Genomic DNA, 18297 nt, shown 5'->3' with positions numbered 1-18297 from the left:
ATATAGAAAATTTAAACAGATCAATTTCAAGCAATGAAATTGAAGATGGCATAAGAAGCTTACCAACACAGAAAAGCCCCAATACCAGATGTATTTTCAGCTAAGTTCTACCAGACCTCCAAAGAAGAACTTACACCAATACTCCTCAAATTATTCTATGAAATAGAAAAGGAGGGAGTCCTTCCAAACTCATTTTATGAGTTAGTTTGACCCTGATACCAAAACCTGACAAAGACACCTTAAGGAAGGAACTTCAGACCAATATCCCTGATGAACATGGATGCAAAAATTCTCATTAAAATACTAGCCAATCATATACAAAAACATATTAAAAAGGTGGTGTACCATGATCAAGTGGGGTTCATTCCAGGGATTCAAAGTTGATTCAATATATGGAAATCAAGAAATGTAATTCATCACATCAATAGACTTAAAGAATCACATAATTATCTCAACAGATGCAGAAAAGTTTGACAAAATTCAGCATTCATTTGTGTTCAAGACACTAGAAAAACCAGGGATAGTAGGAACATCCTTAACTTTGTAAAAGGTACGCTAAACCTCTGCCCAATATCATTCTAAATGAAGAAAAATTGGATATATTCCCTCTAAAAACTGGGACAAGACATGGATACCCTCTTTCACCACTTCTATTCAATATTGTCCTTGAAACCCTAGCCAGAGCAATTACTAGAAAAATATTAAAGGTATACAAATAGGAAAAGAAGAGCTTAAACTATCCCTGTTTTCAGATGACATTATTCTGTATTTAGAAGAAATATAAAAAATTCAAAAAACCTCCACCAAAAAGCTTCTTGAACTCAGAAATAAATTCAGCAAAGTAGCAGGATATAAAAATTAACAGCTGTAAACAATTGCATTCCTATACACCCATGGTGAATCAGCTGAAAGAGAGAAATCAGGAAAACTGTTCCATTCACAATAGCCTCAAAAAAAAAACCACCCTCAAATAACAATAACAACAACTTGGGGATTAATCTACAAAAGGAGGTGAAAGACCTCTACAATGAAAACTACAGAATGCTAATGAAAGAAATTGAAGAAGGTCTTAGAAAATGGAAAGATTTCCCATTTTCTTGGGTAGGCAGAATTATTTTTTTTAAATTTTTTAGTTGTAGAGGGACACACTAACTTTATTTTTATTTGTTTATCTTTATGTGATGCTGAGGATTGAACCCAGGGCCTCACACATACAAGGCAAGCGTTCTACCACTGGGCTACAACCCCAGCCCTGATAGACAGAATTAATATTGTCAAATGACCATACTACCCAAAGTGCTATACAGATTTAATACAATTCCCATTAAAATTCCAGTGATGTTCTTCATAGAAATAGAAAAAAAACAATCATAAAATTCATTTGGAAAAACAGGAGGCCAAGAATAGCCAAAGCAGTCCTTAGTGAGAAAAGTAATGCAGAAGGCATCATGAAACAAGACTTCAAATTATACTATAGGACTATAGTAAGAAAAATGGCATGGTGTTGACACAAAAATAGAATTGAAGACCAATGGAACAGAATAGAAGACACCTCAGAGACCCACCCACATACCTATCTCAGGTTAGACAGAAGTTCCATAAACATACATTAGAGAAAAGATAACATCTTCAACAAATTGTGTTGGGGAAAACTGGAAATCCATATATAGTAAATTAAGATTGAATCCCCACATTGAACCCTGCACAAAACTTAACTCAAAGTGGATCAAGGACCTTGGCATTAGACCAGAGATCCTGCACCTACTAGAGTAAAAAGTAGGCCTAACTCTCTATCATATTGGCTCAGGAATAGACTTCCTCAATAAGACTCTTATTAAAGCACAAGAAGTAAAATCAGGAATCAATAAATGGGATGGTATCAAACTAAAAGCTTCTTGACAACAAAGGAAACTATCAAAAGCATGAACAGAGAGCCTACAGAATGGGAGAAAATCTTTACCACCTGCACCTCATTATAGACCATTAATCTCCAGGATATAAAAAGAGCTCAAAAAACTTAACACCAAAAATAAAACAAAACAAAAACAAATCAATAAATGGGCAAAAGAACTGAACAGAAATACAAATGATCAAAAAATATATGAAAAAGTGTTTAATATCTCTAGCAATTAGAGAATTAAAATTGCACCGAGATTCCATCTCACTCCAGTCAGAATAGCAATTATGAAGAATACAAGTAACAATAAAGATTAGCAAGGATGTGGGGAAAAGGGTACACTCATACATTGTGGTAGGACTGCAAATTGGTGCAACCACTCTGGAAAGCAGTATGGAGATTCCTCATAAAACTTGGAATGAAACCATCATTTAGGCCAGTTATCCTACTCCTTGGTGTATATCCAAAGGACTTGAAATCAGCTTACTATAGTGATGAAGCCACATAGGTTATACCCAAGGTATATATAATATGTCAAAATACATCCTACTGTCATGTATATATAAAAACAACAAATAAAATAATCAAGGACAGCCAAAATGAAGTAAACATCTACTATATATGGTATTTTGTGCCAGGCATTTTATACCTATTATCTTCAAAGGTAACATGTTTATGGATGGAAGCAAATCTCAAACCTGTTCTAGAATGACTACTGAAAGCATGTGTCTTGTTTGTCATATGATATCTTCTCATAATTTCACAGTCACTGAGATTAGCTAATGTACAGATGATTGAGCTATTGATCTGTACAATGACTTAATGGAAGGAGATGATAAGAAAGAATGATGTCAGGGAGCTTTGAAATTGAGGGATCTTCACTATTCCTTTTAAGATGGACTGAGGAATGAATAAAACTCTCAGTTCATCTGCCTTTGGACTAACTAGTCAAATACTTTTCAAATAACAACCCTTTCTTTTCATCACTGTATTATACTGCATTTCTTTGTTAAATTTTTTTGATTCCTTAGTTGACTTGATAAGTTAAAATGGAAATTATTAATAGGATTTATTTCTTAATCTTTTGTATCTATTCATCCTGAGTTAGAACACCATATTACTTTCAGAAGACTCTGTGTCTTTTTAAAAGTAAATCTTTAGGACTTTTCCTTTTTCTTTTTTGGTACCAGGGATTGAACCCAGGGATGCTTAACCACTGAGCCACATCCCCAGCCTTTTTATTTTTTACTTTTTATTTTGAGACAGGATCTTGCTGATTTGCTCGGGACCTTGCTAAATTGTTGAGGCTGGCTTTAAATTTATGATCCTCCTTCAGCCTCCTGAGCACTGGGATTACAGGCGTGCACCACCATACCCAGCTGACTTCTTTTATCTTCCTTTGTTGCTGCATATTTTATACATCATTGTGTGATATGCACAAATATGAATGTGAGATCTCTCTTCAGTAAAGTCCAAGGTAATAGAAACAATCAAAGAGAATTATTTCTAAATCTGGTCAAATAAATCAGACTAAACTTTGTAGATCTGCTTATATAAATTTATCCCTATGATGGATAAATTTTTAAAGAGGTCATAACCACATTTTCATCTGCTTCCTTTAAATTATTTTATATATATCTGTGTGTGTATATATGTATTATATATACATATATATATATAATTTATATATATAAATATAATAATTTTTTTTGGTAGTACTAGGGATAGAATCCAGGGGCACTTTACCACTGAGCTAAATCCCCAGCCTTTTTATTTTATTTTGAGACAGTGTCTCTCTAAGTGAGGGATTTGCCAAGTTGCTGAGGCTGGCCTGGAATTTGCTATCCTCCTGCCTCAGCTTCCCAAGTTGCAGGAATTATCTGAATGCATCAGTGTCCCAGCCCTGCTTCCTTCTTAACTTATTTTAAGAGACAGACAAGTCTACACATTTGTTCTGTCTTTATGTACCACGTATCCTGTCTCCCAAATAAGTTGGCTGTCTGTCTGTTTTGCATTCACAAATTTAGCCAACTAAAGATAGGGAATACTAGAAAAAGAATTGGATCTGTACTGAAAATATAGACTATTTTCCCCTCATTATTCTCTAAATAATACTATACTACTAGTATTTATAACATTTATATCATATTAGATATGATGAGAAATCTAGAAATGACGTGAAGCTTATGGGAGGATGTGCCTAAGTTTTATGAAAATACCATTCAATTTTATATAAGGGACTTGAACATCCACAGATTTGTCATCCATGAGGGGTCCAGGAGCCTATTCCCTGCAGATACCAGAGGATGACTATTTCTCTAGCTTACACTTGTCTATGTCCTCAGCTTCATTTGACACTACTACATGTCTATCTCAACAGCATTTTAAAGTCACCTTGTTAAAAGAAACACTTAGTGTATTTCCATAAAAACTTGCACAAACTACTGTATCTAGAAGGGCGGGCAAAAGACCCTGAAAGTAGTTCACAAGAGTGAGAAATGATTCTGAATATTCTCAAAAGAAGAAGCAAAATAACAATCAGGCAGAAATCAGAGCTTAGGGCAGAGGAAGGATCAAGAATTCAGGCCTATAAGAAAGTCAGGTGCCAGCTGGTGGAATATTATATTAGAGCCTGAATTTGAGGCCAAGGTCAGACTGTATCATTTTGAATGCTGATTTTTCACTTTCTGATTATGTTCAGGTTCCTTACAAGTCTGTGTGTGACTGCAGGGAGTTGGGGGAATATAGCGGGCAAAAGGCCTAGTGATTGGCTTGAGCACTAGTTCTCCACTCTTTGCCTGGGAATGGGTGTTTAATAATGTCTTTTGTTATAACCAGATTTCAGAACAAAGAGAATGCTTTATTTCTCTGTGGATTTTGTTAAAATAGGATTTTTGTCACCCACAGACAAACACACAATAATTGTTTGAACATGCATAAATATTTAAAGAAACATCAACTTAGGCAATCATAAAGCATGTTGAAAAATGTGCCCACCAAGAATTACTACAGGGGTATAAAAAAGCATGGTTGTACATTCTTTTTACATAAAGAATACGTCGGAGAATAAATTAGCATGGAAAATGGTCTCTTTGAAGGCACAATAACTATTGTTTCCTTATTAAATCCAGTTTTTCAATTAAGTGGGGACTCACTGATCCACAGTATGGCTGGGAGGTCCCATAGAGAATTTCTGAACTTTGTAGATTAGCAAAATACTATAATTAGAGAAAAAAATCATGACACAGATTCCAGGAGACTAGAGAAATGACTATCATTGTGTTCCTTTATTTTGATAACCAGCTTTAGTTTTTAATTATCAAAAAATGCTTCATAATGGATAGTAAACATCTGTAAGCTTTTGTAAAAATAATGAAAGGATATAGACAAGGAATTAACTTTGTGAGCACCTACTAAGTACTAGTACTCACTGTGCTGCTGTCTTGTTTGATCCTGACAATATATCTCATAATAAAAGCCATTGTTATTGTCTAATGTACAGAAAAAGAAGAAAATTGAGTCCCCAAGGGGTTAAATGATCTCTGCCAGGGAGCACAGCTTATAGGCTTGACTGATGTTTAGGTCTTTTTATATCATAACAAAAGCTTAATCATGTTTTAGTTTCTGATTTTCATGTTAGTCTAAAAGGGAATTATCTTCATTTTCAAATTGGTATAGTAAACACCATTGTTGTAGACAAAATTGCCATTGCTGATCTGTGCTTCAATGACAACATCAAAATAAATCAAAACCAAGGTAAGAATATTTTCATGTGGCAGAATGTGAAAAGACCACAATGTTAAGCAATATGCAGTGTGCCATTTCCAGAGGGAGGAAGTCACAGCGTTCTTGTAGCCAAGCATGGGTTACTCTAAAGAGTTGATGGTGATGGCAAAAGCAGCTTGGCCAGTTCTTTTTACTATCTAGCATGACCCAAACCTGTGAGTGTGGTTTAGACTGCTTAAAATCACCAACAGGGTCTGTTGACTGATTCAGTTAGCGTCGTTGATGAAATGCTTCCTCTCCACAAGGTATTGTGCAAGATGTTGTGGAGATACAGAGATGAGTGTAATATTCATTGAGCATCTACTCACATGCCAGACATCTGAACTACATAACGATATTTGATCTTTGTAGAATTTTGTGAGGTTAATATTTAGCTTAACTTAGAAATAAGAAAATTGACAGCAAAAAAAGTTGAGTAACATGTTCAAGGTCAATTAACTGATAGTATGTAAACAGCACACTAAGGACTTTGATTGCTTACTGTTTCATTTAATGTAGTTTGTACTGTACCATGATCCTGTCCTCATGAAATTTTCAGTCTAAGAAAAAGACAATACAAGATGATGACATAAGTATGTTATTTAAGTGATGCCTTAGTCATATTCACAATGCTATAACAAAATATCTGAGAATGGGTAATTAATAAATACTAGAAACATAATCCTCAAAATTCTGGATGGAAAGTTCAGGATCGAGGCACCAGCAGGTTCCGAATCTGGTGAGGGCTGCTCTCTGCTTCTAAGATGGCTCCTTGTCGCTGCATCCTTTGGAGAGGGTGAATGTTGTGTCTTTACAAAGCAGAAAGGATGGAAGGATGAATTCATGCCCTCAAGCCTTTTTATAAAGCACTAATCCATAGCAGAGCCCTCATGACACAACTGCCCCATGAAAGCCCCACCTCTTCACACCATTGCATTGGAGATTAAGTTTTAACATTAATTTTGGAGGGGACACAGCATTTAAACCATAATAAGGTATACTTTAGGCTGGTACTATATACATTGATAACAAGGAAATATTTTTAGAATGTTTAGGACAAAATTCAGAACACAATTAATTCCAACTGAGAAATTGAAGGATGTTTTGAAGAAGAGCCTTGAAGGGTGATAGAGACAGATTGCTAAAGAAAGCAAAAGCAGAGTGAAGCAGATTGAAGAAACATGATACAAAACATAGACATGTCCTTAGGGGCTAGCCATGGTCCACCACTGTGTGCAACAAGAGTTTTGAATTAATGTTGAAAGTTGGTAAAAAATATAGTTGAAAATAGAGGATGTGTGAAGGATCTCAAATGCCAGGCTAAGGATTTTGAATACTTCTATATTCCCTGGGTGCTTGTTTAAGATTTTTAAGGAGGTTTGACTTGTGTTTTTAAAAGATAACACTAGGGATATGAAAAACCTAGATCAGTGATTGGAGTTAGGGCTAACAGAAGACTGGAGCAGTCAAGGAAGAAGTGATAAGATCTAGGCCAGTGTAAGTAGGAATGACACCTGCAGATTGGGGTAGTTTCTCTAAGGGAGATTTTACAAGTAGAAGCTTGGTGATGTGTTCAATGTGAGTGGAGAAGGAGGAATCAAGAGGTATATTAATGTTGCTAGGATCAATGATTGAGTAGTAGGAAGTATCAGAGAAAGCACAGATTGTTGGGAGATGGAAATCAAAATCAAGATCCTATTTTGTGCTTTCTATGCCCTTTCAATAGCCCTTCTGGTTGAATTAACTATAATTGTGATAATTATATTTTAAAAATACAATATCCAATGAGTAAAGGATTTCCATTTTTAGATCACCTCCTTAGTAGCTCCTGAATCCTTTGACAGAGGTGTATTATCAATGACAGTTTTTGAATGTCATCTTAACTGTGACTAGGTGTTTGTGGGACATCCTCTTTGGTGTTTTCTAAATGAATAGTGTATTTTCATTCCAGGTGGTGACCATCCATATCACTCCAGTGGATGACCAGCTTCCAAAAGAGGCTCCTGGGGTTTCTCGGCATTTGGTTGTCAAGGAAACAGAGGTGGCCTACATAACGAAGAAGCATCTACATTTCCTAGATACAGAATCTTACGATAGGGAGCTGCTCTACACAATAACCACTCCTCCCTGTTTCTCTTTCAATGACAGGTATATCTGAATAGTCATCATATGGTCTACTGGGGTTGGACAAACAAAAGTGTCCATATATAGTAGTACTATGATTCAATTGCTTTGTTGGCCAGTGGGAACTTATATCCAATTTAGCATTTACTTTTGCCTCAAACTTGTATCATACCTCCCTTTTAAAGTTTTATTCCTTAGTAAGTGTTTGCATTGTTTTCAGCATAGGTAGCTGAAAATGGTCTTCAATTCCTATTTTCTAAAAATAATATTGATTTTTCTTTCTGGTAAAATGTATTAAGGTCTTCATAACATTATTTTTTTAGGTATTACAGGCCATGAAATTATCATATTCTATGATCTCAATCCAGAAAAGTAACATGAATATATTTTAGGTTGGTACTGTATTCATGGTAACAAGGAAAAATTTTAGAATGTTTAGGATAATTATTCCCTTTCATGATGGTAAAGCAAAAAAATTTGTACATACTTTCTGCAATCATGATGAGGGTAGAATTAGTGATACTGGACCTAAGGCCAGTAGCCCCCAGCATAAGAAGGGAATATAAAGATGGAACACTTTATTTCTTCTCATGGTAAGGTCTTTTAGTTTTTGAAAATTTGGTATTAGCCATCTGACTTCACCTTTCTTAGCTGGAAAATTAGCTGATATATTCTTTCCTGTATTTCTCTTTAGATATTTGGATGCTGGGAAATTATTCATGGTGGACAGCATACCAAAGCTAACCAAAAATCCTACAGCCCTGGGGCTGAGGTCATTTACTCAGGTATGATGATTTGCTATAATGTTGAACCACATGACGTGTCCTCTGAGAAGATATGACATGCTTAGTGTCGCACCTGAGGATGTTGGCTCTTGCCATCTGCCACAAATGCTTGAGGTTTTTTATTCATTCTGCTTGCACGTTTTGTTTTTACTAAGCATGTGTCATCTATTTGAAAGTGCTTTATCAGGTTGGGTATGATTTTAGAATCTTGTCATAATTTAATACAGCTCCCCATCCCCTCTATTTTTCCAGCAGCAAGACACTGATTTGGGACCCCCCACGCCTGAATTTTTATTCCACCAAATTCACTTCACTCGTTGTTTTTCCTCCATTAGTGTCCTAGGGCTGCCATGACAACATACCACCAATTGGGTGGTGTAAAGCTATGAGACTTATTTCCTCATAGCTTTGGAAGCCAGAGGTCTGAAATCACAATACTGGCAGGGTGGTGCTCCTTCTGAAACCCTCTAGGGCAGTCTTTCCTTGCTTCTTTTTAACTTCTGGCAGTTGGCCTGCAATCTTTAGTTTCTAGTTGGCCTGGAGATATGTCACTCTCATGCCTCTGTTATCACACGACTCCCTGTGTCTTTCTCTCCTCCTATTTCAAGGACAACAGATACGTTGGATTAAGGGTCCACCCTACCCTGGGATGGCCCCATCTTATCTAATTACATACATAATGACACTGTTTCCAAGTAAGTTCACATTTGGAGGTAGGAAGGGTTGGGACTTCATCATATCTGTTTTTTGGCAGGGTGATGAAGTGGGCACAATTCATTTCATAATACTTAACCACCTTCCAAAATCCTTCACTGCGTGTTCACCTGTGGACTGTACTCTGATGATCCTATGGGAGTCACAGTAATGGTGATGAGTGCTTAGGCAGCAGATACTTCTGTGGTTTGGAGCTAATTAGGCTTAATCTCCTCATAGTTAGAGGTTGTAAATGAGTATGTGAACCCCATGTGGTAAGTACTTTTTTTTATATTTCACAAATAAAAAAAAAACAGGCCTAACACATTTAAGCAGCTGGGCCCATATCACACAATTACTAGAAGGCAGAGGTGTTTCATCCTAGTATTTCACCCTAGTCTCCTTCCTTTTATAGAGTTGGCTGGCTTTATGCACTAGACGTTTTAATTTCTTTTTCATTTTTCTTCCTTATGTATAGAAAATGTGATTTATTACATAGAACTTTTGAGAATCTTTAAATTGGTGATGGTGGTATTTACAGTATTCAATATCAGTTAGCATGATGATTTTCTTGGGACACAGATTTCGGATCCTTGCAAATCAGTACTCATATGTCCATCTCAATTTGCTTTGCAGCATGCTGTGAACTATATGAAAGTGGCCTACATGCCACCCATGCAAGATATAGGCCCTCATCTCCGACATGTCCAGTTCACCTTTTCCATCAGTAACCAGCATGGTGGCACTTTGCACGGGATCTGCTTTAACATTACAATTCTCCCAGTGGACAATCAAGTTCCTGAGGTATGCACCATGTTTGATATGGAGGATGGAAGGAGGGAAAGAAAGAAAAGCAAACTTTTTAATTTTGCAGCTGCAGTATAGGAAAAAAAGCAGGGGGAGGGGACTCTTTCACCTCCTGTGGAACTTTCCATCCAAAAGGTAAGATTTTCTCGTTGCTGGATTTGGCATTATTTTCAAAGCTTTATCAAAATCGCTTTCATTCCTTTTTCTTTCTGCTGGGCTTCACATGTAGATCAGGGGAAGGGGATTAAATTATGGGTCTCTTAGCAACCAGAAGGGCTTATTTGCTCTCACCGCAGGCCAAGTATGCTGTTGTGTAATCCAAAGAGGCTCTTTAATTTTCCAAAATGAATTAAGATGGACCCTTTTGTTCTACTCTGTCCCACTGCCCCATGTTTATGTAAGTCTTGAAGGACTTGGGTCTTTCATTAAAACCCAACTGCAAAGGCAATGCTACCTTGGGGTCTTCTCTGTGAGACTGTGTCATGCTGAGAGTTTTTCCTGTACCCTGTCCACTCTCTGCTGTCAGAATGCTATACTTAATTAGTGAAGCTATTATTTGGTTTATTTCCCCCTACAAGTGGAAGGACAAAGGAGCATTTCCCATGTATTACAAACCAGAGGGGCCCAGAGCCTACCCAAACCTGTTCCCTAAGGAGAGAGGTCATCCTTCCCAGGTACTGGCCTGAAATACAGCCAATCCTGCTGTTCTTTTTCCTGGTCTCTCCTCACCATCTCTCCATGCGCCTGAGGTTGTGGAACAGAGGGCTTCTCTGAGGACTGGGGGGGCTGTCCAATATGCAAAAGTTTTCTAATGGATCTAAACTGTATTTTAAAATAATAAGTTGCAACATTTAAAAACAAAAAGATTTCCTATCAGTTCTGACTTGGGGTTCCTCTTGAACCTCTGGAAGCTCTGGCAATACTGAGCCCAACCACCAGCATCCCTACCAACTTACCATACTCACTTATATCACTGACCTGACTTCTCAGCTTGGTGAGCTTGCAATCTTTGATAGAAGGCTATGGAAGCGTCCAAACTGAGGAATCTAAACAAGCTCCATCCTTTTATAACTTCTCCCTCAGGGACCAGATCAAATTCCTTGGGATGAAAATGGTTTGGAATGTCTGTGGAGCTAATGTTGTTAGAGTTTAGTTGAAGTGCCCCTTTCTGTGTATGAGATGTAGGCCCTGAAATAGCCTAGCATCTGAAGAAGCCAAAACTTTTTTCAGCATAATCATGGGGAAATAATCTTTTATGCCAAGGAATCCAGGCCTTTTGAAAGAGAAGGATGAGGTATGGAGGAATATATAAAGGCCAAAGGGAAAAGTTACCTTCATTTGAAAGCAGAGAGAATAATCGGGAGGACTTGGGTCTAAAATGGCATCGTGGTTTCTCTCTTTTATATGTGGCACATGGATCAAATGACACAGAGCTTCAAAGAAACAGGATATTAGAAATAAAATTAAAGTTGTAGTTTCAGTGGAACCAGCCACAGGAATGGGTCTCTGATATGAAAAATCACATAAAGGGCTGGGGTTGCGGCTCAGAGGTAGGGCACTTGCCTTGCATGTGTGAGGCACTGGGTTCAATCATCAGCACCACATAAAAATGAATAAATAAAATAAAGGTATTGTGTCCATCTACAACTTAAAAAAAATACCACATAAAGACAAGTTGAGGGCTGGGGATGTGGCTCAAGCAGTAGCGCGCTCGCCTGGCATGCGTGCGGCCCGGGTTCGATCCTCAGCACCACATACCAACAAAGATGTTGTGTCCGCCGAGAACTAAAACATAATAAATATTAAAAAAATTCTCTCTCTCTCCTCTCTCTCTCCCCCCTCTCTCACTCTCTCTTTAAAAAAAAAAAAAAAAAAAGACAAGTTGAGTGATGATCATTAGGGGAAACTGACCCCATGCTAACTTGAAGTCCCCAGCCTCTGAGAACTGGGCCTGAGAATTTAATGATTAGTGAGGAAGGGGAAATTAGTCTCATGTTTTTATTTTTTAAAGTTTTCTCTAAAAGAGAGATTTGAAAGATCATCTAAAGTATAAATTATATTTTATGAAACATTGTCATCTTGAGATACTTATTTGTAACCTACTCAGGAAAGCGAGGCTGGCAAATGCAGACCTTGGTTAAAGGTAATACCCTGAGTGAGAGCTCCCTTTCCTCCTCCCTCCTACAGTGAAAATATAGGTTTGGTAAAATGAGACACTTGGAAAGGTTGGCGTGGGGGTGAATATAGAGAGAAAAGTCTATCATTTTATTTAATTTTTTTCTGGTGATAGCATAGAAGACAGCCACCTCTATGGCACTCTCCTAGTTTCCATGACCCTTTAGGACATCCTCTAGTGCCCCTGGTGTCTTGGAATGGAGCTCCGCCCAGCACTTTGCACAGTTGCAGGAGGAGAGAGTGGACCCTGTAGCCGAGCCCTCTGCTTCATCTTGCTTCCTTTCCATGTGCCTGGCTGTGTCTCTCCCTGCTCCTCCCTGCCTTTTACCAACTCTGTCCTTAGGGAACATTCTCCTCTTCGGGAGTGGCAGCTGCTCTGAGGAGAGCAATTGCTCCCTAGGAGAACACGGTGTCCTCCAATTTGCACGGCAGTCACCTCAGACCATCTGAGAGGGACCTTAGAGCCCATGATTTCATATCTCAAATTCATCTTCTTGCTCTTGCTTTTGGGTAGTATTACCAATTTGAAAAAAATTAGATTAAGCAAAGTTAACAGGTTTTCCTACCCTAAGTGTCAAAGCTTTGAACATGCATATGTGCCTTATAAACCTCCAGGGTGAGGATATTGTCTGTGTTTTCTAGACTGATTTGATCATAGGACACTTCTTGCCCTCTCCCAGTGTGGTGATAAAATATTCTAAGCCATTCTAACTTGATTTTTTTTTTACTTACAAATGAATTATTAGTCAGTTGAGCCTTGGGTTTTTTCCTTATTTAAAGTTATATTTGTGGCTTTGATATTTAAGTCTAATGTTTAAATGAATCTATTTTCCATGGAATCTTAGATTTCCAATTTTAATTTCAAAATAACACAAAAGAAGCTTCAATATGTTTCACAAGTCTTTAAGAAGTTTTAGAGTGCAAAAAGGAGATGGATTCTTTTCTTCAGGAGAATTTAGCACAGGTTTTGTTTGTTATAGACTGAGATGGATATGTGTCAAACAATGATTTAAATGGTCAGGATGAAAGTTATTATTTCTCTAAGTCAGAACTCTATATAGTCAACAATTTGCTGATTCTATGATACAGGCTCTGGGATAAATAAAATGTAGATACTTTCAGGTTTATAGATCTGTCTTGCTTCTTTGTGTACATCAACACTTGGAATTGGGAACATTTATAGTTAAATATATTTTTCATCCCCAAACTCCAGTTATGAATTTGTCCCTGAATCATACTCCTGAAAATTTAGTAGACATATGAAGATGATTCTGGAAGTTTCATGGTAATCCAATGAGTTCTGTCTGCAGGGGTACCTCATGGAATAGGCTTTGAATGTTTGTTCCTTCTTTCTAGGTATCCACCACCCCTCTGAGAGTGGCTGAGGGAGGCCAGTGCGTCATCAGCACAGAGCACATTCTGGTTTCTGATGTGGATACCATGTTGGACAATATCTACATTGCCCTGCAGGGTCTGCCTCTGCACGGAAGGCTGGAGTTGAATGGATTTCCTCTAGATGCTGGGGGCACATTTTCTTGGAGAGACCTTCACACCTTAAAAGTTAGGTTAGAAATGTAATGTGTTCTTTATATAACTTAGCTCTCCATCTGGATCAGTTGTGAGACAGAGCAAGAAAAAAGAAATGCATCAAATTCTTTCAGGAATACCAATATGCCACTTACTAATTTCAATAGTTAAAAATTAGAAATGACAAATTTTTCATTTTCCTCCAGATAGTTTCTTTCCCTCTGGCTTACTGTACTAGTGGGGATGACTTTATGGCTATGTGAACAACAAAAATTAATTACCATGAATATTAAATTTGCTACAACTGCACATATCACAAGAGGCCATAGAAACTAGATGAACAGAGACTGAAATCATCTGTGGGACTAATCTACATAATTGAACTCAGCTCTAGGAGCCAATTTCATACCCTAGACACTCTGGGACAGAGTTCTGTTGATCCATGTCTTTAGTGTAATCTTTAGTCCATTCTACTAGGGCAGGGATTTGCAGGTGAACAAGTGGAGTAGTCTGGGTAAGTAGGCCATGGAGTAGAACTCGGATCTCTGAGAGCCAGGAATAGAGAAATCCCTACCTCATGGTCCTATAGTATCCTCACCTTAAGTCTTTCATTTCTTCTACGTAATGCAGTTGTGCAAGAAACTTTTCTACACACTGTAGAAAAACATCTTTTCTGGAAAACAACATAAACTACTTAAAAACAATGGCTAGATGGACAGACTGATTTCTCACTTATAAACACCAGTTATAAATGGAAACTTTGGCCCTTTTGATAACATATAGGAGGAAGTATTAGACATAAAAAACTTAGCTTCGTACTTTGACTAGAAAGTTGATTAGGAACCAAGATTTGTGCACAAGTAGTTGGCTTAATTTTGATAATTCAGTTATAGCTTGATTAATAATTTCCAATTTTTTGATTTCTTTTCTACTGTAGTTTTCCTTATTTATTTTTGAGATCTTAGCTCTGAGCTACATGTTAGAAAGAGACTTTGGTTAGACAGTTCTTGCTAGGGAGTGAGTGATGGATCAAAAAATAAAAGTTCCATTATTTTCCAGAACTATAGGGTCAAGTACTCTGCTAGAGATTTGCAATCAATGTTTTATTTGTTTATTTAATCTTCATAGTAATAAAACCTGACAAAGTGGATAGTTCTGTTCTCATAGTTGAAGAACTAAGTACAAAGAGGTTAAGGAGTTTGTTCAAGGTCACTGAGCTGGTATGTGAAGGAGGCAGGTTTTCAAAGAACTTCTTTACTCCACAGCCGTGATTTAGGATGTGTGCTCTTGACCCTTTGGGAAGTTTTAGCATAGTAATATACTATTAGTATATGATCACTTGTAAATATATTTTTGATAAAAATAGCAGGGAGCATGGCAAATAAACCATAGAAGGTAGTGTGTGGAAGGAAAGTAATAGGGATGAGGACCTTCTCACACCTGAATTCATATCACCCTATTGGTGAAACTAGTTCTGAGTAAGGTACAGCCCTATTTTTTTCCATAGGTGAATATCATATAGGTTCTATATACTATGCTAATTTTAATGCAATTTTAATTTTAAATTCTTAGGACTTATTTCCATTCCCTAGTATCTCAAACAGATCATTAATATGTTAAAAAATTGGCTCAAATAAATCCAACAGCTATTTAGAATTTACTGGGCATCCCCACAGTAGGCTGGGGAGTGTATGGAAAGCCAAGAATAGCCAAGAATTCTAAGGAGCAAAATTAGTCCTTCAAGATTTTGGCGGAGTCTTAAAGGAATATAAGGCCAAGCCTAGACCAGGGAAAGGTATTTTTAAATCTGGGAGAGTGTTGAAATTCTTTATGAGTTGAGAGGAGGAAAGCTTGTAAATGGAAGAGAGAGAATGGAGGGAGGCAATACAGAACTCAGGGATCAGGGTTTTAGAGAAGAGCCTAGTAGATCCTGAACACTGGCAGAACGATTAGCCTTGAAAGTGGGGAAGGAGTCACCAGTTCCACATAGTGTCCCACTTTTCCTTGTCTATGCTCATTCTCAGGGTCTCTCTCTGGCCCCAACCAGTGTATTCTGCAAGTAGGCAGAGCTACAACAAAATGGTTTCTGTTGTCACAGTGGCAACTGAAGGACCACTTTTTGATTTGGGGATGAATATAAATTATCAATGCATATAACAGATTTTCCTAAGGTGGAGCAATTTTATGTTGACGGGTACTTGAGTGGTTAAATATGTGACTTCATGATTATGCTGGTTTTTTCTTACTTATTTATTTAATGAACACATGACACAAGAAGAGCTCTTGTATCATGCATCTCAATTTAGTCTAACAGTGTTCTTGAGAGACTAGTTACAAATATTATCCTCATAGGTATCAACATGATGGATCTGAGGTTCTTCAGGATGACATACGTTTGGAGGTCACAGATGGCACAAATTCAGCAGAATTTGTGTTACACGTTGAGGTGGGTAGAATGTTTCTTCCCTGAGTCATATAAAAATAAAATGTCTATTTTGAAAATCTCCCTGAGTCCCTAATATAACTTAAATCCCAGAGCAAGAGGATGCCTCCTTATGTCTTTGTATATCTTGAGCCAGGCACATGGTTATACTGATGGGTTGAACATACTAATCTCTCCCCAATCAAAATAGAGTAGAAACATTCTGACCTAAAACACAGATACTTAATTTAAAAAGTAATAGCTACTCTGGAGGCTCAAACTGGAGGATTGTAAGTTCAAGGGCAGCCTAGGCAACTTAATGAGACCCTGTCTCAAAATTTTTAAAAAAGTTGGGATATAGCTTAGTGATAGAGCACCCCTGAGTCCAATCCCCAGTAAGAATCCCCCCCCCAAAGTAAGGGGTTCCATATATAAATTATTTATAATGATTTTGAACACTAACACTCAGAAATGTTTATTTAGCAGCTCAGCAGGTTAGGCTGGCATCTCTGGGGGTTCCTGGCCTATGGAAGAAGCCATGTGTGTAGGTTTGTGGTGTTCTTTTGTGAATTTCTGCACCATGTAGCCCTGGTAGAAGGTCTGTTTGAGGCCATGTTTCTTCTACCTTTTAACAAACAAAGAAAAATATGTTCATATACCCAAAGGACTTCTGAGGACTCTGGGATTTCTCTGTTGAGTGGTTACCCAAGTTCATGAGCACAAATCATAAGATTTGTGGTTATTTATAACTCGTGACCAAGAAAGGTCTGCAGAAAAACTCGCCACATTCCCTGAAGAGCCATTAATTATTCTCATTGTGCTAAATTCTGTCTCTTTTGGTTTGAATATTGTCCAGATTTTTGTGATACACACTTACTATTAGTGGTAACAATGTGTTTGTAAGATATTTTGTAATTGTTATTAAAAAATAATGTTCACATGTGTGTATCGTTTTATGAAGCAGATAGGGAAGCAATTATTCCCATTTTATAGATAAGGACACTAAGGCCCAAGAAAGTTTTGACAACCTGCCCAAAGTCATGTGCCTGACAGTATAATGTGGTCTGGCATCTCCACACTCCGGTAGCTAGAAGTGTTCTTCCTTCTTGCCATGCCATACTTCTACCTTTCCAGGTGACTGATGCCAGCAGGTCCGAGTACCATTTTGTGCCAGGCACAGTGTGGATCATCTTCCTCATGCTCCTCCACTTTGTCCTCTTAATGGCCTTGGAGGTCTTGATGAAAAGCTGTACATTATTTCACTTCAAAAAAAAAATTCTTTGTTGGCAGATTTTTATGTGCAGAGAAATCTCTTCTAAAATTTTGCTTTTGTTTATCCTGAAAAGTAAATTTCAAAGGAAAGGCCCCCCAACCCTATCTTTCATTCATGACTTTCTTATTACTGGTAATAGGCAGAGAAATTTGGGAGAAGAATATATTTATTGATACTTTTAAAATAAAAGGGCATGGTCTTTGAAAGCCAGGGACACAATGTTTGTGTTTGTGATTTTACCAAAAAGGGATATTCTTTTTTTTTTTTTAATACAGGGCCTCACACATTTTTTAAAATATTATTTATTTATATGGGGTGCTAAGAATTGAACCCAATGCCTTACACATGCCAGGCAAGCACTCTACCACTGAGCCACAACCCCAGTCCCAGGAATATTCTTAATTGTTTCTCCTTTAAATTTTATTATCCATTTGAATTAATTGGTGAAATTCCCTAGACAGAGTCAAGAACAATAATAGAGATCTTTACTGAATTTGCACAGAAAACTTGAAAAAAGAAACTTTTTCCTTAATAAGACAACATAAAAATAGAGAATATTGTATGCTTTTTAAAAAAATCTTTGATTAAATAACTAAGTTAGGGGTTCTATCAATCCATGCCGCTACCCATAAAGGAAAGTGTTGATAATTTCATATATTTCATGTGTATTTGTTTACAGATGTTAGCCTGTTTAAATATCAGGATTCTCAGGGTCTAGATACAAAGTTATATTCATTTATTCAGCCAATGTTTTGTAAGTGCCTTCTTTTATGCTGGATCTTCTATACTTGAAATACAGTGATGACCAAGGCAGACAAACAGGGACCCT

At 37.3% G+C, this 18297-nt stretch overlaps 1 protein-coding gene across 1 annotated transcript in view; it reads left to right on the top strand.

Annotated features, from left to right (window-relative positions):
* Nucleotides 1-18297, top strand: part of LOC113189689 (FRAS1-related extracellular matrix protein 1) — an 83398-nt gene that overhangs the window by 34369 nt on the left and 30732 nt on the right. Inside the window, exons 10-15 of the mRNA XM_077797334.1 lie at nucleotides 7614-7810; nucleotides 8481-8571; nucleotides 9901-10068; nucleotides 13603-13811; nucleotides 16126-16219; nucleotides 17330-17428. Of these exons, the coding sequence (XP_077653460.1) occupies nucleotides 7614-7810; nucleotides 8481-8571; nucleotides 9901-10068; nucleotides 13603-13811; nucleotides 16126-16219; nucleotides 17330-17428 (858 nt within the window). The remainder of the gene's footprint in view (nucleotides 1-7613; nucleotides 7811-8480; nucleotides 8572-9900; nucleotides 10069-13602; nucleotides 13812-16125; nucleotides 16220-17329; nucleotides 17429-18297) is intronic.

Source organism: Urocitellus parryii, chromosome 4 (assembly GCF_045843805.1).
Source record: "Urocitellus parryii isolate mUroPar1 chromosome 4, mUroPar1.hap1, whole genome shotgun sequence".
Lineage (NCBI taxonomy): Eukaryota > Metazoa > Chordata > Mammalia > Rodentia > Sciuridae > Urocitellus > Urocitellus parryii.
This window is presented reverse-complemented; position numbering and strand designations above follow the sequence as displayed.